Source organism: Pollicipes pollicipes, unplaced genomic scaffold, assembly GCF_011947565.3.
Source record: "Pollicipes pollicipes isolate AB1234 unplaced genomic scaffold, Ppol_2.1 Scaffold_4295;HRSCAF=5057_pilon_pilon_pilon, whole genome shotgun sequence".
NCBI lineage: Eukaryota > Metazoa > Arthropoda > Thecostraca > Pollicipedomorpha > Pollicipedidae > Pollicipes > Pollicipes pollicipes.
In genome coordinates this window covers 1,935,457-1,959,385 of record NW_023596461.1, presented here as the reverse complement: position 1 = coordinate 1,959,385, position 23,929 = coordinate 1,935,457, and the positions used below count along the sequence as shown (strand labels likewise).

Here is a 23,929-nt window from a genome sequence, read left to right as displayed (position 1 = left end):
CAGGAAGTCCATATCTCTCTCAGCATCTAATCAACTGGAACAGCTAAAAAAACTCACTGAGGCAAAAGCCGATCTCACGCAAGCAAAGCATGAGAAAAGGCCCTCCACCACCGCATCGCTGCTGGCTAACAAGAAATCTTCATCGGGTCAACAGCAGCAAAAGAAGAAGTCCCATACAGCCCTTGAGGACCCAAAGGACAAGCCAAGTCCGGCAAAAGAACCCGATGGAAACGATAACGTGCGTGGTGGCAGCTCTTCCAAGCCCTCTCGTCTCAAAGTCTCAAGGTCCGGTGTGAAGGAGCGCACAGTGCCCACCTCCAGTCCGGTCGACGGTGGACAGCGCACGCACCGCTCCGCCTCTGGCCGCCGCTTTTCGACAGTGCATCCGGCTGATGCGGAGGCGATGGCGGCAGCGGCGGCGGCGGCGGCAGCGGCGGGTGGCGGCGCGCCGAACGCGCTGGGAGCCAACGGCCCGGTGCTGCCGCCGGGCGTTTGGGGCAGCTTCAGTTCCGACGCCGTGCCGCCGGCGGCGCTGGTGGCAAGCGGCAGCGCCGTCTCCTCCCGGCAGCGGTCGGCGTCGGCACGAGCGTCTCGCACGAGGGCGGCGCGGCGCCGGCCCAGCAACGCCGAGCAGGACGAGACGGTCAACGAAATCGAGCGCTACCTATCACTGTCGGTGGCGCGCGACCTCACGGATGAACGCAAGCGCAGCTTCTTGTTCGCCATCGACGACGAAACTCTCGAAATGCTGCGGCAGCGTGGTTTGACGACAGAGTCGGGGCAGCACGGCGCTGCAGGTGTCAGTGTAGACGCCAAGAGCATTTCCTCGTCCCCGAACCACAGCGGGGCAGCAGACCGGCGGCAGTCACAGCCGGAGATAGCCAACTCGGACGGAAAGCGAAAATCGGGGGCTTCGAAAGCCCCGCTCGACCATGGAGGTGGAGTAGAAGCCGAACTAACGGCGTCGAAGTATTCCCGAACGTCCTTGAGCCATGCGAAGCCGTCAAAAACAGGCAAGAAAAGGACATCCTCTGGGTCCAGCAAACGTGATTCAAGACCCGACAGCGGCCGAGCAGAAGTGAAACGAGGCTCAGCGGGGTCTGATCCTGTTAAATCAAACGAAAAGCCAAGCAGTCATTCAGATTCGAAACGAGGCTCAGTAGGGCCCAATCCTGCACAATCGAATCAAGATTCGAGAAGCCGATCACATTCAGAACAAGGCTCAGCAGGATCCAACTCCGTGCCATCAAACCACGAGCCAAGAAGCCTATCACATTCAAAACAAGGCTCAGCAGGATCCAACTCCGTGCCATCAAACCACGAGCCAGGAAGACGGTCACATTCAAAGCAAGGCTCAGCAGGATCTAACTCCGTCCCATCAAACCACGAGCCAAGAAGCCGATCACACTCAAAACAAGGCTCAGCAGGATCTAACTCCGTGCCATCAAACCACGAGCCAAGAAGCCGATCAGGCTCCAAACGAGGTTCAGCAGGGTCCAACCAGGCAAAACCACGCCGAGAGACAAGTAGCCGATCAGACTCAAAAGGTGGTTCAGCGGGGTCAATGAATGCGAAATCAAACCCCCAATCAAACGGCCGACCAGATTCTGAACGTGGCTCAACAGGACCGAATTCGGTGCCATCTAACCAAAGCTCAAACAATCGGTTCGGGTCCAAACGTGCATCTGCAAGCAACAATCCTGTACAACATCCAGATGAAAATAAAGATCGCATGTCATTCTCTGAACGAGATAAAAATCCAACGCTGTCAGAAAACAAAGGGGTAGACCACATGGCCACATTCGATGCCAGCAAGGAAACCGCAGGCATTGACGTTCATGACGTACAAAAATTTGAGATCCCTGCTGACAACAGGAGCATTCAATACCAGGAAGACGCTGCTGAAAGACCGATCGCAAATAAAAACAAGTCTGGTGAAGGCGAAGACAGCAGCATTACAAATAAGGATGAGAGCGCATCGGAGGGGAAAGTTCTCAAAGTTTTGACTGAAGAGCAGATATCGGTCATAACGGCCACATCCAAGGCGGATCCCGATGCAGGCAACCCCACTGAGCCTGATCCCGTCCCCCTCGTGACCACGGCCTCTGACGTCATCCAGGACAGGGACGCCGGCCAGAGCCAAGGTGCCGAGGTCCGGAAGATCCCGGAGGAGTTCTTCGCGCCGGCGGACGCTTATCGTGCGAGCATCGACAACACAAAACAGCGGCTGCTGAGTGACCGCGGCCAGAGCTCGCCCTGGCAGGAGGCGCCGCCGACGAGCGTGGCAACCCTCACCGACCCGCCACCGCCGCCGCCGCCGCCGCCGCCGCCGGTCCCGGAGAAGGCGGAGCCGGCGCCGCCAGCCGACGCCGACGCGGCCGGCGAGCCGCCGGAGCACAGGTGGTCATCCTCGACCGAGGACGGCCGCTCCGGAAGCGGCAGCGGCAAGCGGCGTCGCCGCAGCGGGCGCTCCGGCAGCGCGCAGGAGCACCAGGAGTGGAAGCGGAAGACGTCGGCGCGGGCTTACTCCGAGTACCTGCGCAGCACCGACCCGCGCTACCGCAGCACGGACGACGACGCCTCTAGCAAGTCAACCACCATCTCAGGTATGTGCGGAGGTGGTGATGCCTCTACTGAGTCCATCACCATGCCAGGAAGGGGAAGGAAAAATGGGAAGGGTGACATCACTCATCAGGCCCGTCATCACCCGAGGAAAGCAAACGCCGCGCCCGCATCCATCCTATTGTAGGGGAATGAGAGGGGAAGGGGTTGGTTCCCTTTATTGGACTAAACGCGATGCGTACCGTGCTGTGTCTATGTATGACAGGAACGGAACCGTTGTCTTATACCTTAGAAGTGCTAGTCATGCATGATTTTAGCTTTGGTCCCAATTAATTGGAGACATGAGAATATTTGTTCAAAACCGTTACTTTACGTCTGCCAACCAATGCCCCACATTTTCTTGTCTTCACATAAAAGCATAACCAGGCAGCGTAATACTGAGAAGTAATGCTTTGTGAAACTCGGAATGACCAAGTCCGATTTGGCATTACTTTAAGAAGTACGATTTTGCTCTGCATTGCAGCTAACCTGGGTCAGTGCAACAAGTATACTGATCACGTTCTAGATATTGAGGTCAGATGTTTCATTATCGCTGTTTTTGAGCAAATGCAACTTAACAGTCCAGTCATAAGCCACTTTTAGTAACCTGTTTTAGCGTAACGGTTAGAATAAGTGTTTCTACGCAGCGGAACACTCGAGCCACATGAACAGGTGCTGTAACCGGCATCCTTCAGCTTGTGATATCTTGAAACATAAACTTCTATTAAGCATTTAATTTCATATCTGCCGTTCATATCATCAACGCCACACCAGCCAAAGCTAATCGTCGTGGCCGACGTGCAGAGCCGTGCCACCATCATGACGACCAGGCGTTGTTTGCCCCGCTCCTGTATGTGGTGTCCGCACAGCCAGGGTGACCCGACCCCCAGACGACGTGTCGCCCAAGCCGACGCCGCCCCTGTGTGTCCCCAGTGTACCCGGCCAGCAGCTCGGAGACGGTCGCCGACGGCAAGAGCCGCTTCAGCGACATCAGCTCCGAGGCGTCCGGGGCCGGCGCAGGTCGGCCGTGAACGCGGCGCCGGGGACCGCAGTCTGACGTCATCGAAAGGCCTGTCACGGCCGCCGGTGATACGGCCTCGAAACCCGGCGGCCGCGGCAGCTGACATGTGAACCGCTATACTTGAAAAGACAAACCTCACTGGAGCATGTAGGCGACATCAGTAGCAGTCAGTTCAACAAAAAAAAACAGTTTGTGGTTTGCAGTTGCACACTTATTGCCGCGTTGTACTGACGGGCTCCTCAGCACGTTATGCTTGAAGCCTTTTATATTTTATTCATGGCTCCCCCCGATCCGCGTTCCATTAGACCAAAACTGACATGACACTTGAAAATAATCCGATTTTACCGTGCAAGTACAGTCGATTAGCACTAATTGCATCCTTCATCTTTACAGTGGTTCTGCAACAAAATATCGGCCGTGAGACTTCCTTGCATTCCGGTACGCGTCGCTACTCCCCCAATTTTTTTTTCGATGCAAGGCTTTGCAAGCTCTACTCACGAAGGGTTTTGCATTTTTTTCAGAGCCCGAGCAACAAGCGGTGATCAGTCAGGGCAAACCAGGGTGAGCGTTTTGGCTGTTTGCTTCGCTTGATCTGACCGAAATAAGTCGGCGCACTGGAGCAAATGCCAGGGTGACCGGTCAGCTTCTTCGTCGACGTTTTAAAGATCGTGCCCCCCTGAACATGTGTTTACCACCAAAATTGCCATGCGAAGCAGGTTACTTTGTACTGTAACGCAATCGGGACTGGCTCTGTGACGCCAGCGTGACCGTGCCATGTGACGCCAGCATGACTGTGCCATGTGGCGCCAGCGTGACCGTGCCATACAACGCCAGCGTGACCGTGACATGTGACGCCAGCGTGACCGTGACATGTAACGCCAGCGTGACCGTGACATGTGACGCCAGCGTGACCGTGCTATATAGCGCCAGCGTGACCGTGTCATGTGACGCCAGCGTGACCGTGTCATGTGACGCCAGCGTGACCGTGCTATGTGACGCCAGCATGACCGTGCCATATGACGCCATCATGACCGTGCTATGTGGCGCCAGCGTGACCGTGTCATGTGACGCCAGCGTGGCCATGTCATGTGACTCCAGCGTGACCGTGCCCTGTGACGCCAGCGTGACCGTGCCCTGTGACGCCAGCATGTCCGTGCGATATGACGCCAGCATGACCGTGCCATGTGACGCCAGCATGACCGTGCCATGTGGCGCCAGCGTGACCTTGTCATGTGACGCCAGCGTGACCGTGCCCTGTGACGCCAGCATGACCGTGCCCTGTGACGCCAGCATGACCGTGCCCTGTGACGCCAGCATGACCGTGCGATATGACGCCAGCATGACCGTGCGATATGACGCCAGCGTGACCATGTCATGTGACTCCAGCGTGACCGTACCATGTGACGCCAGCGTTACCGTGCCTGTGACGCCAGCTTCACTGTCCTCTGTCAGTCTAGTGTGACCATGCCACATGAAGTCAGCACCACAGTGCCACCGCACACAATTATATAACTGTGCCATGTGCCATTAGTGCGACGGTCACATCTGACGTCATTATGACGTTGTCATACGACGCGAGTGTGACGAAATACGAGTCATGGATATTGGTATCAGGTGACCTGAGTATCACAGCATTGCGCAACGTATGTCAGCATGATGTGCGGGAGCGGCGCGGCAGGGGGAGGGGGAAGTTACCTGCTGGCAGCAGGCAAAGGGAGCAGGAGTCCGCTTTTGCCCACAAAAGCTTGTTTTGACGCTCTCTTTTCACAAAATAGAGGCATTGTAGCTATTCGTAGATTACCAAAATTCGGATCTTGGAGGCCACCCAGGACAGAGCTAGACAGTAGTGAACCGGATCCAGGAGACCCTTCTCTGAATTGAGAGGCCCGCTTTCTGGACGCTTAAGGGCGCCTGTATAAATCAGGTTGCCCATGCCCTACATAAAAAGGCACAATATTGTGTAAAAAAGTCTCTGCTGACTCGGGACGTCCCCGTTATAAAAAAGGAAGCCCTGTTCACGGTTCGAATTCGGACGCATCCTCTATGTTCAGGTGACTCCATTTCTGGAGCAGTAGGCCCCTTTCATGCATCAGGTGGCCGCAGGTTCAGGATCAGGATGACCTGTTTTGCGATGACTAAGCCGCTTAGCCAGATTTGGAGGCCTCTTCGTAATTTGGAAGCACCCTGTTCTGGATTACAAGGGCCTCCATGAATTAGGAGCTCCTATTTCGGGTAACACAGATCATTTGCTGAATAAGTTGAAGGTCTCCTTCTACTCACTGGTCACTAGGTCACTCACTGGTCACAAGGTCACTGTTGTCATTTATTTACTCGGACATGATGTATGCGACTGTTTGGAAAATGAACACATGCCCTTGATACCTGTTTCCCTTGAACACTACATCATCTAGGAGGCCTCCCTGTAGGGAGGCCTTTCTTTGTCCGGGAGACACCCTCGAAAATCTTGCCCCCACTCACAATCCGTGGCGCCGTTCCTCGGTGATGTGACGCACACATGATAGTGTCAAGTGCCTCCAGCATGCTCATTTCGTCAGGCGGAGCTTCCACGGTATCACATGACACCGGCATGACGGTGTTATGCATGGCGACAGCGTGACAGCGTGTCACGTGACACCAGCGTAGAGACGCCATGGGACGCCGGTGCGACGGTGTCATGTGACGTCAGCATGATAGCGTCGTTTGATATGACGTCACAATGTGATGTAACGCCAGCGTGACGGTGTCGACATCTACTACGGAGATGCAGGCGACGGAGGGCACCCAGACCTGCTGTTCCAATTATCTCCTGCTGGACCGACGCTCCTGCCTGGTGAAGGTGCTCGCCGCCCTGCAGCGGCTCAACACAGACGAGGCGCTACAGGTACGGACCGACAGACGAGGTACTCCAGGTACGGACTGACAGACGAGGTGCCCCAGGTGCGGGTTGCCAGACGTGACGCTCCTGGTACAGATCGACAGACGGGGTGCTCCAGGTGCGGGCTGACAAACGAGGTACACCAGGTACGGACCAACAGACGAGGTGTTCCAGGTACGGACTAACAGACGTGGTGCTCCAGGTGCGGACCGACAGACGAGGTGCTCCAGGTGCGGACCGACAGACGAGGTGCTCCAGGTGCGAACTCACAGACGAGGCGCTCCAGGTGCGGACCGACAGACGAGGTGCTCCAGGTGCGAACTCACAGACGAGGCGCTCCAGGTGCGGATCGACAGACGAGGTGCTCCAGGTGCGAACTCACAGACGAGGTGCTCCAGGTGCGGACCGACAGACGAGGCGCTCCAGGTGCGAACCGACAGACGAGGCGCTCCAGGTGCGGATCGACACATGCAGACGGACAGACAAGTTGCTCCGGGTGCGGAGACAAATCGTATCAATACAAGTCATTTCTGTGTCCTGTAACCTCCCAAAATTGTCGATGGCTGTAGACTTTGACAAACGCAATAATGATCCAACACCCACGTCCAGCCTTGGCCCGCCAGGTCGCACGCATTCTTCGACGTAGTCTTGAACAAGATCGAAATAATCGCGTGTACGAAGACGCCGACATCAAGCATCTGATGACGAGAAAGCGATCGATGATTGACGCCACAGGCCCGCCAGCCGCTCGTACCGAATCGGAACAGGTGAGTGGCCTTGGCCGCAGCAGCGGCGCGGTGACCAGCTGATCAGCATGGCCTCCGTCCCCGGCAAATGCCTCGTTGCCTCATCATCTAACGCAGCTAGTGCATTTCATGACATATCGGCCGTGAAAATGCTGATTTGACACACGCATTTCTGATCTTTTGACTGAGTTTGGGCACAGGCGATCGTTCTGTTCCAGCTGGTGCTCCGGTCCCACTGATCCTCTCCCGTCCAGCTAGTACCCAGGTCTCACTGATCCTGTCCCGTCCAGCTGATGCCCGGTCCCACTGATCCTGCCCCACCGACGTGGCTCCGTCCTAGATATCACCCCGGTCCCCTGACCCTGTCCCGTTCACGTGGCTCTGTCTCAACAGGTGTCCTGGTCCCACTGAGACCGTCCCGCCGACGTGGCTCTGTCCCAGAAGATGCCCCGGTCCCACTGATCTTGTTCCGTCCAGCTGGTACCCTGGTCCCACTCATCCCGTCCCACCGATGTGGTCCTGTCCATGAAGGCGCCCAGGTGCCACTGATCCTGTCCCACCGACGTGGCGCTGTCCCAGGAGGCGCCCAGGTGCCACTGATCCTGTCCAGTTGACGTGGCTCTGTTCCAGCTGGTGTCCCGGTCCCGCTGATCCTATCCCGTTCAGCTGACACCCCGGCCCCCTGATGCTGTCCCGTTGACGTGTCTCCTGCCCGCAGGTCGTGCCGCGCTCCCGGTCTCGCTCTCCCGTGATGCGGGACGACATCCCGGACCAGGACTACGACGAGATGACGCGAGTAGTCTCCCAGATCGACCTGATGGTGCGCTCCAAGCTGCGTATCACGGCCGCGCCCTACTCGCTCATCTACGAGACGCTCATCAACTACCACTTGGAGATCACGCAGGACTACTCACCCTCGGTCGCCGTCTTCAACTACTATCTCACCGAACAGGCGAGAGCGAGGCGCTGAGGCGTGGTGGAACTCTGCAGTAGCTGGATATGCAAGCAGGTGCAATCACATGCTATTGCATCATGTCGCCGATGTTAAATTATCCTTAACATTGGTGATTTGCTGCCCTTCATTCATATGTAAGCATATCCGAAAGAGATACATTCAGCAGTGAACAGTCCCGTTTGTCTCCGAGCCTGAACTACACACCTAAGCACCAAATATGGAGCCTCAAGAGTTCTCACAAGACCCGCTTGCTCCTGGAAGAGAGGTTGGGCTGGGCAGTTGTTTCATACGCTTCTCTACATCAGGGGCTGAATGCAGTGCAGTCTTGGTGTGGACACACGGACAGTTACCGAAAGTCGCAGGTAACCGACCGGCGCCACCTGTGCCTTTCACCAGCCGATGCTGACCGCGATCAGCGCGTCCACACGCTTTCCTCCACAACTGTGTGTGTTCCCTCGCCAGGGCCACCCGCTCTTCGAGGACACGAGCGGCTTCTTCCGACCGACGATCCTGCAGGTGGCGCGCGAGTCGCTCTGTCCGCGCCTGTACGCCCACCAGCCGCTGGGCGAACCTCGCCAGCTGCCCGACCGGCAACGGCTGCTCGACCTGCAGCTGCTGCTCGACGAACTGCTGATATGCCCGTTCTGCGGCGAGGACGTCGTCTGGGGCCAGGACAGCATGTGTGTGAGTGGGTGTTCTCCAGGCTCGGATGCTGAGTGCTGCTGCACCGCCACCCCTAGCATGGTATTCCCTAAGTGCTGGATTTACAGAAGGCCTGTGCTGGTTGACCTCGGTCTCTTTACTCCCTAAGCTTACCATTGACCTCGACAGCGGGCTTTGCGCCCAGGCTCTCCGTCCCCCCCCCCAAAGGCAAGCTGGAGGTAAAAAAATGGAAGCAGGTTTTATTTCACTGTTTGCCGAAACTCACACAAGTCATGTGACATGCTTCAATTTCTTTCAAGTTGAAGCACATGTCTTAGTTCGGCTAGCATAAATGCAAGCACTTCGTGAAATGGAGCACTGCACAGCGCACATGCGCAGCATCCCACACGTTTCACGCACCGGACATGGTTTGCTGACTGGAGCGAGCTCACACCAGACCAGAGCCCCGCCCCACGGACAGGCCGAGTTCTGCTGCGAGCCGTTCGCCGACATGGTGGCCGCCGAGTACGCGGAGGACCTGGCCAAGATCCGGCGGCAGGCCGCGCTCCGGCGCCGCTGCTCCGAGCTGGGCCGGCTCGACGGGAGCGACGAGCTGCTGTCGGCGGTGGACAGCGTCGCCTCGAGCGAGCGGCAGGCCCCGGCCGGCGCCAGCTGCCGGGAGGAGCGGCGCGCGCGGCTCCGTTCGCTGCAGCGGTATGGCCAGGACGGCAGGGGAAGCGCCGCCCCGCCGCCGAAGCTGCCGCCCTTCACCATGCCCGTCCAAAGGAATGGTAAGACGAGCGGGGACACGTGGGTCGAGAGTGCCGCCGCAAATGCTGAGGAGGAGTTGGAGACCTGATGTGGTGTGTGCTGTTTTTTTTCTCGTTTTGACGGCCTCAAGTATCTCAGGCTTTACACTAGAAATACATTGCGTGTAGCATCACGCTTTCCTCTTCGCACTGAGCCACCCATCCATTTGAGACATGAGCTAACCGTCGGCACCGCTCCGCGCAGTCGACGCCTCCAACAGTGTGGCGGCCAAGCTGGCTGCGCGGCGCAAGTCGGCCGACCAGCGGCGCAAGTCGAGCGAGGCCAGGCGGCGTGGCTCGGGCCGGGGCCGGCGCCGACGCTCGGGCGAGCCGCGGTGGCGGCGGCAGCGCGGCTCGCAGCGCCTCTCGACGGCCGACCAGGCGACGGCGCTCCAGGAGAGCAGCTCGTCCTCAGGCCGCCGCCGCCGGCGCCGCAGCAGCGGCCGCCGCCAGCAGACGTCGGCTCGGGTGAAGGAGATGGAGGCGATGCTCGGGCGCAAGCTCTCACCGAAGGAGATCAAGGAGATCATGGACAAGGTGACGCGCGGCGCCGCCTCGCCGCAGATGCTGGTCGTCACCGCCATGGGTGTCTCCGAGAAGACAGACCCCGGCATCCCGGCTGACCCTGCCGACGAGGTGAGATGCCGGCTGGTAACGGCGCCCTCCCCCCTCGCCTCACGGACCGGCAAGTCTCAGCGAACCACAGGAAGATGCCTCATGAACAAAGCGCGGATATTTTTGATTTTTGCCTGTCTTAAGAGTCGGTGCCGTGGACGGGTTATGCCTTACGAATTGTGTGTGTAGTGACTACGAAACTCGTATTATTCTCACGAAACTCGTATTTTTTTTTTAATGAGCTGATTCGGTTGCATTGAATTTATATCAGTTCATTAAACGTACGCTCGAAAACTTGCTTTGTGTGCCATTGCTAAAAAGCACCAGCGCACGCAGGGGGCAGCCAGGTTGTTCTTACGGGAGGGGCCCGGAGCTCAACAATCCGTATCACGGCGATTTTTGATCTTCTGTCGGAGGTCATTTGCGGTAAGACACGAACAATTTGGGTCTTATGCGGGGGCCCGGTCCCCGCTCTCCTCTCTTGGCTGCGTCTCTGTTCTGCGCTGCCTACCATTGTCGATAAATACCCGCTTGAGCTCACACATTTATGTTATCAGCGCTCTCCGAAGGCCAGCCTAAAAGCCTCCAAGTTAAGGGCGGACGAGATACAAGAAGAGCCGCTTTCCGATGACACCGGCCAGCAAGACGCACGTGAGTCCAATGTGCATTACGCTTGGCTTATATAACTCATAACACATTTCTAATTGTGATGAAATAGACGTGACAATCAACGTAATGCTCTGCATGGCGATTTAGGCAGAGGGCAGGGGTTGGGGCGTGCAATGGCCATCTATTTTCGGGGTTTGTTATGTGCGATCGATAGCCTTGCTGGCTGCCATCTACCATTTGAACGATATGGCACGATGAATCACCCAAAGGCCATGTAGCTGATGATTTACGTAGAGCAAGTGACCCCTTGGGGTGCACGGACAGTCACAATTAGTCGTTGTGACGCTCCGTTGCACTAGTGCAAGCACAATCGCGCTGATGGTGAAGTGCCGGATATCTACAAACGCCGCTTCGTCTTCAATAACATGCCCGTAGTTCGTAGTCTTTAGAAATATCCACCCAATCAATAGGTATTTGATACATTATTACAATTATGCCAAAGATCTATGCATGATTCTAAGAAATGGATAATTATAAAAAGTTTGTGTATCAACACGCGCTCACGTGGCCGGTTGAATACCCTTCACTCGAGAGAAGGCCATTTTGACCCACTGAAATCTATAACACCAGATAACTAGAGGCATAAAATTCCCAGGGTGGGTTGACCTGTAAGTGAATACACTTGAGTCAAAATTTTAGGTTCCTAGGTCATGGCCTTCGGACAAAATAAGATCAGACATAGTCAAACTCCAGATTCGTGTCCAAAGCGCCCCCAGACCTCCTGTAACCGCCCTGAACGCAGATGCCTGCTTTAAACAAAAGCTTCCCGATTTAAAGTTAGTGATCTTGCTTGACCTTTAGAAGGTTATGGTGACCGACATCTTACCAGGTTGTTTTAATTTTTACAACTGTATAAGCGTCAATGATTATACTAGGGTTGTGTCCTTGAAAACACAGTGTTGACCTGGGCCAGTTTAGGTCAGTTGACTACTCTGATATTTAATGTGCCGATGGATGATGTCCGTTGTGATTCATGCTATTAACAAATTCGAAATGAACATCATAAGCCATCAAACAGTTTAGGCCTTGGTCTGACTTTCACACCCGATCTTGGTTTAATGGAATTTGTTGCAATCCTAGATTTAGTTATTTCTTTCCCTAAAAAACAATCAGATTGGACGATTCCCTAGAACGCCCCTTCGCTGACAGCCGCGGCCTGACCTTGGCATACCGTTGGTCAGCGATCTGACAAAGTACTTCTAATTTTTGTACCAAAATCTCCCTTGGCGTATGTTATCAAGCGCATTTACGAAGAGGATTATGCATATAGATAAGACAATATGAATAGCCCTTTTCCTCTTAGAATGACCAGGGGAGTTTACAGATGGATGCATTGATAGTTCGGCTACATGCATTTCTCGAAACTTATATAAGCAGTAACTTAAAAATTGCCTGCTCATCCTACTTGATTTTTCAGGTCTTCTTTAAAAACGAGCTACAGTTTTTACAGGTCACCAACATCCAGGTGATTAGACAAGGGGTAATTGCCAGCCATTACCACAGTACAGTGCACCTCTGACTGAAAATTACAATGCGAATATTATTTTATTCCTATAGCCCCTTGGCAACTTGGCGACCAGGCGATAACACCCAGGGCTTATCATGACCGATTATGCGAATGTGCTAAATACCTTGATGTGTGATGCGTGCAAATTTAAAATCGTGTTTATGCATGAGTGATGTCTTACGCGTATACACAATACCGGATTAATAAAATCGCTTGTGTGCATAAATGATGTGTGATGCATGATGGCTGCTTCTTGAAATGGTTCACCTGAAATCGTTTAAATGTTTGGATGATGGGCGATGCATGATGCCTGTTTGGTTGAATTCGGGCCATGTAGACGCATTTTTCGCGTATGCTGATTCTTAGTGAGATGTGTAGTGTATCAAAGTAATGACCGGTGATGGCTCCCTCTTTATTCCCCTTAATGTTGGCGACCTGTAAAAACTGTGGCTTGCTGCTTAAAAAAAAAAAATGGAGTATGATGGGCAGGCGATTTTGAGCTGACTTCTGTTATTTGTTTCAATGAAGGTATGCAGCCCAAATATAAATGTTCAGCTGTCCATTCTCTTGGTTATTGTACGAGTAATGAGGCTATTGATATTGTCTAATCAAGATCTTTCCTATTCAGCTGTCTACAGTTTTGCAGTGTTTGGCGTGCCTACGCCACGCTGTTCGGAAATCATTCTGCAAAAACTTTCGCGGCTGGGGAGAACATTGACATCACCCGAGCACGTGCTTATCCATGTATGCTTGTCCACTTTGTCCAATACACTTGTCGTCCTGCCTTCCATCCGACGGTTGATGTGCAGCATTTCGAAGTATGTAATGCTCGCATGCACGTCACGAGAAGCGCTTGCTAATCACGATAGAAGAATCGATGTGCAATCACCTCTTATGGCCACAAGTGTTTCAGATTTTCAGCCAACTGGTTCTACGTTGTCACTGAACTGCCGAGGCTCCGCGAATAATTCGAACTCGAGGCACCTCCATCCTTCGGCCTAATGTATGGTCCCGCCCCCCCCCCCCCCCCCCCCAATCAACGCCGACTGTCCTGGCCAGGTGACGACGACGGCTCTTTGGAGGCCGACGCCGACGACGAGGGCGTCGACGCCGAGGTGGCGGCGGCAGGCCGGCGGCGGACCAAGGGTCGCACCGGAAGTGCCGCCCGCCGGCGGCGCAAGACACGCGGCCAGGCGCGCGCTCAGACGAGCAGTGGCGCGCTGGACAGCGCCGACGACTCGCGCACCGAGCGGGGCAAACGTGAGCGGGCCGAGCACGGAGGGGAGGGGGAGGGGGGGGGGGGGGGTTCAGGGCGTAGGCTGGAGCGGGGGCGTCTTACTTCAGTTCGCCGTTAATGGTGAGCTGCAGCCATGCGTGGAGCCCACGTTATTCATCGACGGAGCGGCAGGGAATGAAAATTGCTGCTCTTCCATGCACGCCGGTGTTTTCGTGCATTTTTGATGAGCTGCCTTGGATGTCCGCTTGGATTGTATGACGCTTTCGCGGCGCTGACGCACAGAATATCGCGTTTCACTACGCTTTTTAGGAGTTGAGAGAACCTGTCGTTGAGTTACGAATGTTGCCTGCCCCAGCAGCCGCACAATTATACCGTATTGATTCTTCACTGCATTACGATTGAAAGGATTTAAAAATTATAATTTAGAAGAGAATTACAACATGACTGATTTCCTTTAAACATACTGTGCTATATTCTCAGCTGGTGATGTTGCATGGAGTCCAAGCATGTGGTCTAATAAGCCAATTTATCACTAAACAAACCGCAAACTGTCATGTTTTCTGTAGGGGGTGCTTGTGTCGGTCTACCCTGCACTTATGCTGGCCTCCCAGTTGTATGGCTCACAGAGGAGCGTGGCAGTGCACAGTGGCAAAGTACCTACTCTTTACAGAAACAAAATGCTCGGTAATCATAGCTTACAGCGCTGTCTCGACGACTAACGGCAAATGCGGCTTCGAGGCCGCACTGTTGCACATATCCGTGTTCTGCTACAGCAAAGCCCACCAAGCTAAGTCGCCCAGCCCTGACCCGTCCCTGCTCTGGCCGCAGGCGGGGACCGCAGCGACCGCCTCGAGCGGGACTCCTCCGTCAACGACGACCAAATGCACTACCGGCTCTCCGACATCCTGTTCCTGGAGGAGGGTGTCACTCAGCTGCCATGGGACGGCAGCGATCCGCAGCAGCCGGGGCCCCGGCCACCCTCCGAGCCGGAGTCCGAGGCCGAGCTGGTCACCCACCCGGTCGAGAGGTGGGCCTCGGGGCCCCGGAGACGCCGGGCAGGGGTTCCGGCAGACCGGGCTGAGGGTCGGCAGACATCGGGAAGCGTGCCGGTGGGCTACGGGTGGGGGGTCGGTAAACACAGGGCAGGGGGTTGGTGGACATCGGGTGAGGGGAGCCGACGGGCTACAAATAAAGGGTTATTAGACACCGGGCAGGGCTCGGTAGACATCGGGTAAGGGGCCAGCGGGCTAGGGACAAGGAGCTGGTGAACACTGGGCAGGGCTCGGCAGACATCGGGTAAGGGGCCAGCGGGCTACGGACAAGGAGCTGGTGAACACTGGGCAGGGCTCGCTGGACATCGGGCAGTTTCTCGGGCATGCAATGGGCACGGTCTGGGCATGCAATGGGCAGGGTCTGGGACAAGCGCCCGGCGGAAGCGTTAGAAGACCGGAGAGGCAAACTGACCACTCCCGACGAGCCCGCTTCCCTGCACAAAACGATAGCGTCCCGGCACGCGAGGTCATGTCAAACCACGCAGCGTTCTGTCCGTCATGCGGTGCCATCTCTCCCTTATATCACTAGCCAGCCGGTGAGCCACGTCAGCCTGCGGCGCCCCTTTGCTCTAAAGACACGAACCGATCGGTGTGCTCCGTAGTTAACTGTGGCGCCATCTCTCCCCAGCGGCATGAACCAGTTCCTGCAGGAGTTCTACCCCTGCGGCCAGCTGTTCGTGACGTGGTTCGGCGACGGCTCCGGACACGTGCTGTACCCTAGCGGCGAGCCAGCTGTGCTCATCACCATGGAAACGGCAGGTACGCAGCGGACCGCCACCGACCAGTGGATGCCGCCGCCGCCTCATGGCTCTCCCAGCCCCGACGCTGGCTGCGTCGGGGCTTATGACCATCCCGTGCCATGAGCTCTTACACCGGCCTTCAGTAAGCCATGAGGTATTCATGAATATACCAACCAAACAGCGTTTGCCAGCAATGCTCCCGGTATGCCAAAGGTCCGTTATTTTGCTGCGCTTTTGTAACATTAACCTATAGTCTCGAACAACTAGGAACTTCCTACATCTGCTTTTGGATACCGGAGCCAAGGATTGATGATCGCGCAGGGTTCTAGGGCTGTTGGCTTTGCGATGTCCCGGGTCACTAGTCTTACTGGACAGCCGGATTTGCTGGTGGCCACACAGCTGACCGTTGCGGGGATCCCACACGCCGCCCCCCTCCCCCCCCCCCCAAACACCACCAGCGGCCGCGGGCACGGAACCGGGCACAGAGCGGCTGGAAGTGATTCGGTTCCGAAACAAGTTCCATGTGGGAAGTCCAGTCGCTCATGAAATGTGCAAACTGCTATCGTAGGGCCGCCGAAATGTCGCACCCTCGGGTGTGGTGCTGCAAAGGGCACCCACCCAATGCTGATTGCCAAAAAGCCGCCGCACTCCTTTGCTGGGAAATTTCGTAATGCACCGGGTTCCGCGTCGGCGTTCGGGGAGATCGATGGGCTTGGACGTGGCGATAACGACATGCCGCGTTGTGCTAACGCTGGCCAGACACATCTGGTGCAGCTACGGCATGCGGATGGCGGAAGCGCTGGCACTGCTGAGCTGTTTCCTCTCTGAGAGGGCCACGCTTGAAGAGGGCGCTCCGCGCCGACGCGCCCTGTGCCGCAGGTCGCCGGTTTGTGGTGATGCCGGACGAGCCCTGTATCGACACGGCCTCCTCCAACTGCGTGCTGGCCATGTTCGACCCGCAGGGCGTCGGTTTCATCTACTCGGAAAAGGGCACCATCAGGTCGGGAGGCGACGAAAGGTCCAGGTCAAAAGGCCAGGCCGGCGTGACCTAGTGTCGGCGTCACGTCAGGCGTCTAAACCCTCAGGTTCTTGGGTCACGATTGAAGCCTCAGTATATGGCCATCTGAACCCCCGGTGTCATTCCAGATCCTCGCTTTTAAGGGCCTGATCACTTTAAATGGTAGGCTATCAAGGAGTTATCACCTTGTTGGTTTCTGACACCCGGTTGACATATCCCTATGGCCGAACCTAAGACTTCACAACGACGAAGAGAGTTAACCGGTGCATTTCACACGATAAGCATGTTTTGTTCTACCGATATAGAGCTTTCCTTTTTAGACGACAACACAACCTAGACTAATCGACAGGCGCAGCTTGATTTGATTGTAAGCCAGTTTGTGACCGGTCATTGATGCATCTTCCCCTGTAGCCGCCCAGAGCACAGCTCACTAAAATATCCGCAGCTGATTGCCGAGGGCGCATTCGCCAGCGACAGCGGTCTGCCAAACCGCGCGTTACGCCCGTTACAATGCGTTACGTTACGCCCGTTACCCGCTACGCGACTCGATGTGAGCTGGCCCTGATGAGGGCGCGCACGGCGCGGGCGGCAGGCTGCTGTTCGACCAGCGGGAGGGCTGGTACCACCGCGATGACGGCACTGAGCGACGCTGGCGCTGGTCGGACCTGGACGACCACGTCCACCACTCGCCCACTCTCCAGCCCGTCATATTCGCCATCAACAAACATGTGAGAGCTGAGCGCGGACGAGGCTTGGATGTTTTGGGAATGGTCCACTTTCTACGCACCGATCTCGATTATCATTCGGTTTTCGCATTGGATAATTTCATGGCTTATCATTTATCATACTTGTCATCAACTCATCGATATTAGGCCCTCTTTGAGACTTTACATCTAGGTTAATACTATACGGTATGCCGTTGACTTCGGTCTCAAAAATCGAATGAAATATAATATCGATCTGTCCAAAGTGTTGCAACCGACGTCAGCAATGAACCGCGTAGCATTAATACCTATCTTTTTCTCAAATGGCGCGACGTAAAGGCCGTGTGTAACAGGGGTCGTTACTCGAAAATGCATGGCCACATTTTTCATGTCGGTCCCCTAATCACCTTTCTTGATTCCGTGACTGGGCGGTGGCATAGCACACACACAAATGATATATCACCCGCCATCTAGCGGCTTAATCTTTGATGTTTAGATATCATAACTGAAATTGTCCATTGGGTGAGTTGCGGTCCAACTAAATTAGTTTTACATGGTCGTAAACAGCCGCATGCGGCCGCCTAAATTATGCATCGATGCAGGCTTCAGCCCAGTTCCAGTCATGCAGGCCGCTGCCGTGCAGTATGGGTTCTGTATGCATTCCACTTATTCATATCAGGCATTATTTGTTTTGTTCCTAATTTGTTTTAGCTGAGTTATGAGCATAACGGCAGATAACTGTCATTTCTTGAAACCTTTAGCGATTTGCTCTTTGTTCTGGCCAATTTCACAATCCTCCTGCGTGCTCTAAGTCCGCCCTGTTGTGTTCCGCTCTGGTAGGTGGCTGTCCGCGTGCTGAGGCAGGACTACATCCTGCTCTCCTTCTGGGCGTGCCGGCGCAGCGCGCGGTGAGCGGCGCACGATCGGACGGTCTTAAAACGCTGAGCTGATGGAAGGCAGGGAGATCACAACGGACGCTTCGGCAGTTGTGCATGAGTGAACCGGATCCGTTTCTCATCCCTCTTTTTGGTTTCCGTCGGCTAACATGCGTGCACATTCGTGCAATGGGAATGTCTGTGCACCGTTGGCTGTGTTTGGTTTTCGCCTGGTGGCGAAGGGTGCGGCTGTTCGTTTGCTCTGCGCTGCCGTAGCTGTGGGGCTCGCCGTGGTTGTGGGATTCCGAGAGCATGGGATCTCTTGATCATGACTTATCAGTAAGTATGGGGGTCGTGCGCATTGCGTAGTTTGCGTGGCACAGTTTGTGACTCAGCGAAACAGGTCCCCTGTGTTGCCTTAAAACCGTTTTCAAGCGTTAATGCAAACGACTGTTCCAAACGTAGAAGTGTCCTGACTCACACCAGAAACACTGATGCGCTCCGATGTAAAACAAGGTACCCGTAGGATTCAGCATGTCAAAAGGCATGGTGTAATAGCATAATAGCGCGCGTTTACTACCAAAGACGCAGTCAAGCGGGGATCTCACGGTGCTGTAGCCCTCCCCGCCCCCGCCCCCTAGCAGGTTCGAGCGCAGTTTTCACCTCGACACCTGAAATCTGGTGATCAGGAAAACGATTTTGGTTTTAAATATCGTAGACTCGTAGACACTGCCATGGGTAGTGGCATGTCAAGCCTAACAGGAGTAATTTAGTAATAAAAAAAAAAAAATAGCACGCGATAGCCAAGTGCATATGTACTGCACGCAGCTGAGATAATTGTCTAAGGCACCAGGGCAAACCAACATCGATAGCTCATTGATACGCTAGGCGGTGTACTTATTAGCGTTTGTAGGGTCGGTTAGTCTGTTCGCAGCGCGTAGACACTGCCAACGGGACTAGGACTGGCTCATAACCCCCCCCCCCCGCCGTCGAAAATCACGGTAGCCCCTCCCGTCACACACCCGATGGCTATAAAATGTGCATCTAACGTTTTGCCATCCTCCTTTACCATCCACCTGTTTTGCGCCGTTTCTAAATACATGGCGCATTAAACTTCATTATTTTGTTATCAGCCATTCCGAAAATGGTAGAATAAAATATTATCAAATCGTCAAATGCAGGACGCAAAATAGTCCGACGGACTATATTCGCTTTTGTTAATAAATAACGCAAACAAACGGTTTGAATACGGTCCTCTTACGGCTTCAGAAGAGATAGCCCATCTAGTCTTAGTTATCAGAGACAAAATTCCAATCAACGGTCATGTGTGTTCGGCAAAATTAGAAAACAAACTAACTGTAAACGGACAGTGAGAGTAACGCGCTGCGAAGGTCGCGCCCCCACAAAGCGAGTGGGCCACAGACTGGCCCCAGTACCGCCAGATCTCAGCGCGCCCCACCTCTGTCCGCTGTCTGTCGCCACTGACCTGTCGGCCACATCGCAGCGACGTCGCAGCTTTGCGCACCGCAGCTTCATCGCAGCTTCACATGTCGCAGCCTCATCACAGCTTCGCACATCGCAGCTTCATCGCAGCTTCGCACATCGCAGCTTCATCACAGCTTCACACATCGCAGCCTCACCACAGCTTCGCACATCGCAGCGCTATCACAGCTTCGAGCGTCGTAGCTTCATCACAGGTTCGCACATCGCAACTTCATCGCGCCTTCACACATCGCAGCTTCAACGTGGGCGTGACGGTGGAGCCGACGGCGCCAGCGCCGGCGGCCGGGCCGTTCCGGCTGGTGGCGGCCGCCGCCGACCGGAGCCGACTCGATCAGCTGCGACAGCGGGTGCGCGCCATTCTGACCGACATGGCGCGCCTCACCGACGAGCCCGCCAAGTACATCGTGCAGCAGCAGCAGCTGCTGCAGCGTGACCTCAGCGTGGTGATCAGGTGCGGCGACTGCTCCGACTGCTCCGACTGCTCCGACTCCTCGCTCCTGTCGGAAGCAAGCCGACGTGTTCCCTGCGTTCGGGATCTGGTTCGCCCACTGTGCAGAGGTTCAGTTCGCGGCCTGTGCTGTGTTCCAACCAGTGCGCCATGCTTTAGTTTGCGGCCGGTACAATGTTTTAGTCCTTGTGCCATGTGTCAGACTGCGTGCTGTACTTCAGTCCATGTGCCATATTTCAGTTGGTTTGCCTTGCTTTAGTCTGTGTGCCGTTTCTCCGTCCGTGTACCGTGTTTCAGTTGTGGTCGGTGCCGTGGTTCAGTCCGTGTGGCGTGTTTCAGCATGCATGCCGCGCTCAGTCCCGGCCGGCACCCTATTTCAGTCTGTGTGCAGTACTTAAGTATGCGTGTCGTGTTTCAGTCCATGTACCATATTTCAGTCTGTGTCGTGTTTCAGTATGTATTTCGCTTGTTTCAATCTGTGTGCTGTTCTTCTGTCTGTTTGCTCTGTTTCAGCCCGTGAGCCATGTTTCAACCCGTCTGCCATGCTTCAGTTCATGTTCCGGTTTCAGTCCGTGTGCCGCTTTTCAGTCTTTGTGCTGTGTTTCAGGCTGCTCGCTTTAACAGTCTGTGTGCCATGTTTCCGTCCGTGTTCCGGTGTTCAGTTTGTGTGCCGTGTCTGTGTCTCCTTCCGTCCACCGTGTCTTATTCACGGCCCGTACTGTGTTGCAGTCTGTGTACCGTACTCAGGTATGTCTGCTGTTCTTCAGTATATGTGCTCTGTTCCAGTCTGTGCGCCCTGTTTCAGTCCGTGTGCACCATTTCAGCCCGTAAGTCATGTTTCAGTCTGTGCGACCTGTTGCAATCCGTGCGCCCTATTTCGGTCCGTGTGCCGTGTTTAAGTCCGTGTGCCGTGTTTCAGCGTGTGTGTCGTGTTTCAGTTGGTGTACCGTGTTTCAGTCTGTATGCCATATTTCAGTGTGTGTGCCGTGTTTCAGTCCGCGGCGGGTGCCGGCCTGGCTGGCGGCCGAGCCGCGCTCGCCGCCGCTGCCGGGCGGCGTGTCGGCGACGCTGGCTCGCCGCTCGGCGCAGGTCGCCGCCAGGGCGTACCTGCTGCAGAAGATGGCGCTGGCGCAGCGGGCCAGCTCGCGGCCCACCAGCGGCGCCGTTCGCTACGTCGCTTCGGCCGCTGCTCCCGATTAGGGGCGCCAGGCGACAGAGCCGGGCTAGTTGGACGCAGACCGACGCGAGCATACGAGGACGGATGCGGAGCTTCCGCGCGCGGAGTAGAGAAGGACGCCGAGCGGATGATGCCGAGTGGCGTTTTTGCTTTTTTGAGTGGTTTTCGCGAAATTGGGTTTTCGAGAGAAGGAGGGAATCAGTTGGGAACTTCAGAAGAGACGAAGGCTCGTGCAATGTCGTCGTTTTACATTTGTTGGGTCACTGAAATAATTGTCTGTACGCGTTTCGTTTCGATCCGTCCACTTGAGTGACATTCGAGTGACATTTGAGTGAGTGACTGGTCCATCTTCTTACACATAACTTCTTTGGCTCGGCCGCGGGAAGCAATCTTGAAGGAAAGTGAATGCATTCAAATCTCTGCAGACTCACGTCTCTGAAAAGATTGGAACAGGGGAACGCGCCAACTTAAAGGAAACTTTGAAAATCAAAGTCAAAAGCGCCGCCTTAAGCACATGATGAGGTAAGCCATTAAACAAGACGCAATGCCGTTCAGCTTCGGTACCGACGTGGACGTGATGTACAGCAATTGCATGAGATTGCGCTGGTTTATGGCGACTCGAAATCATTTTGGCAGCACGGTTTTACGAGCACAAACCACCATCCCGCAAATCGTCCACCATTCTGCAAATAATAAAACAGGGACACGTCATTGCCAAATACAAACATTGATGGCTTACGTAAAGCGCACTGGCGGCTAAATATCTCATCTGAAGAGTCACGCCGACACCATCCAGTGAGTCCGGAGGCTTTTAGCTCACGCCCGCGCCTGGAAAGATGCCACGCCGTGACACTTCTCGGTGCTGAGAGCTGAGCCGTAGTTGATGGGATAGCTTAGGTTTCTTTTGGCATGATTATCTTTTCAGTCTTTTTTATATTTTGGCGGCATTGTCCTGTGACTGCAGGCCGCGGAGCTACCACCGCGGGGTATGTTAAGACCAGCAGAACAAACGTAGTGAGATTAAACGGCGCGATTCGACAGCGCACAACCGGGATGAGGACTTCTGAACTATCTGGGTGGTATCTGAGTGTATTGGCCTGGTGGTTTTCAAAGTAAGAGAAGATTGGCCCTAGCCAGCCTGACCTTCGCATTTCCTTGACCTTTACCTTCGCATTTCCAGAGACATTTTTGTGGCAGTTCTAATCCCCGCAGCCAATTCTGCATATTTCTACACTTAATCACCTACAAGCACTTGTTGATTACACGAAAATCGGCATCGGTAAAATTGGTGCAAAAAGTTAGCGTGCTTTGACATGATCTGGAACGTTACGAATGGGCATTCATCATAGGTTTAAGGTAATACAGACATGCATGAGTAAAGAGCCCAGGAGCTTTGTAATCTCATGAATGCCCTCCATACTTGTCTCACCAGCTGTAATGTGTTTGGTAGCGCGCAATAAATGCGTTTACATCCGGGCGTATTCAAATCCAAAGGGTTTACCCTCAACTGGGGAAACCATTTTTAGCCTCAGAGTGTGAAATCGGACATGGCTGGATACATGAGGAGTAAAGCAAACCACCAGTTGTTGCTTCGTTCACTTGATCCCAGTTGGAAAAGTGTCGTTGGGGGATAGGTGGAAGCAACTCCCACCGACAGACTAGGATCAACAACGAAAATCGTTTTTGCGAGCAACGGTTAAACCCATAGAGCACCCGACCTGCGCAGTGCGTTATAGAATCGCTTCGGTCATAAGCCTACTCACAAGTTCTTCATATTCGAGCCATCACAAAACTGCAGGCACCGAACATATCATTTTCTACGGCGCTTCAGGTATCGACCCCGAACGAATGCGATGCACAGCGTCTGGTGAAACCTAGCCGGCGGGGTGCTCAATCGGCGATGTAGCATTGTCATTACCGCCGGACCATCGCGCGCGTATAACGGTAATCCAATCACTAACCGGCAAGCGTCGCTGGTTGTTGCAGCCCTCGGTGCTTTGGTGCCAGGATCGGCAATTGCGGCGCCGTCCAGAACCCTGCGATTAATCGCGGTAAACGCGGCGCCCGGCCGTTCGCCCAATCGGTGTCGGCATTTCACGAGCGCGAAGGTGAGCAGCCGCACACGTCAAAAACACGCCGACGCGGGCGTGGCGGGCAGTGTTGTGAGCACCGCCCGAGGCGCCGCCCGAGGCAGCGTCGCAGCGGCGCACGGCCGGCTTGCCTGCAGGCTGCTGCGGTGCAGGTCAGGAGGGCGCCGTCACTGCCGCTCACCGGCCGCCGGCGCTGGCCGTCCAGCGCTCCGGCTCCCGCCCGGCTCGACCGCCACGCGGAGGCGACGACACCAGGACCGCCGGCTCGCCGGCCGCTGGCCGTCCAGCGCTCCGGCTCCCGCCCGGCTCGGCAGCCACGCGGAGGCGACGACACCGGCGACGACCGCCGGCTCGCCGGCCGCTGCCGTGCTCGTCATTCTGAGCCTGCTTGCCTTGCGGACTGCCGTCCGACTCTCAGCCCGTTGCCAGCGAGGTCTGTCGCGACCGACAGTGGTCGGTGTTGTCGGCCGTTTTCGGCGGTCCCGCGCTGTGCGTCGCGGGGCGATGCTGACGGTGCTGGCACTGGCGCTGGCGCTGGTGACGGGGTGCTGCGGCCCGGCCGCTGCCGATGTCAAGCAGGCCCGGTTCCGCGCCGCCCGGCTGGACAGCCACCAGCCGCTGGGGGACGCGTCGCTGCCCAGCCTC

At 55.4% G+C, this 23,929-nt stretch overlaps 1 protein-coding gene across 1 annotated transcript; it reads left to right on the top strand.

Annotated features, from left to right (window-relative positions):
* Positions 1–932: 932 nt before the first annotated feature.
* Positions 933–18,103, top strand: LOC119096519 (uncharacterized). The gene is made up of 19 exons (XM_037219427.1): positions 933–938; positions 2,120–2,259; positions 2,401–2,606; positions 3,535–3,621; positions 4,144–4,183; positions 6,356–6,503; positions 7,121–7,264; positions 7,962–8,195; positions 8,661–8,882; positions 9,322–9,484; positions 9,855–9,931; positions 9,998–10,285; positions 10,822–10,915; positions 13,500–13,700; positions 14,506–14,704; positions 15,358–15,488; positions 16,349–16,469; positions 17,080–17,215; positions 18,032–18,103. The coding sequence occupies exons 1-19, from the start codon at positions 933–935 to the stop codon at positions 18,101–18,103; spliced, it is 2,709 nt and encodes a 902-aa protein (XP_037075322.1).
* The last annotated feature ends 5,826 nt before the right edge of the window (positions 18,104–23,929 follow it).

Coding starts and splice junctions, on each gene's coding strand:
- LOC119096519 (XM_037219427.1), top strand. Junction 6,504..7,120: donor ACACAGACGAGGCGCTACAG/GTACGGACCGAC, acceptor TTGGCCCGCCAG/GTCGCACGCATTCTTCGACG. Junction 17,216..18,031: donor TATTCGCCATCAACAAACAT/GTGAGAGCTGAG, acceptor CCGCTCTGGTAG/GTGGCTGTCCGCGTGCTGAG.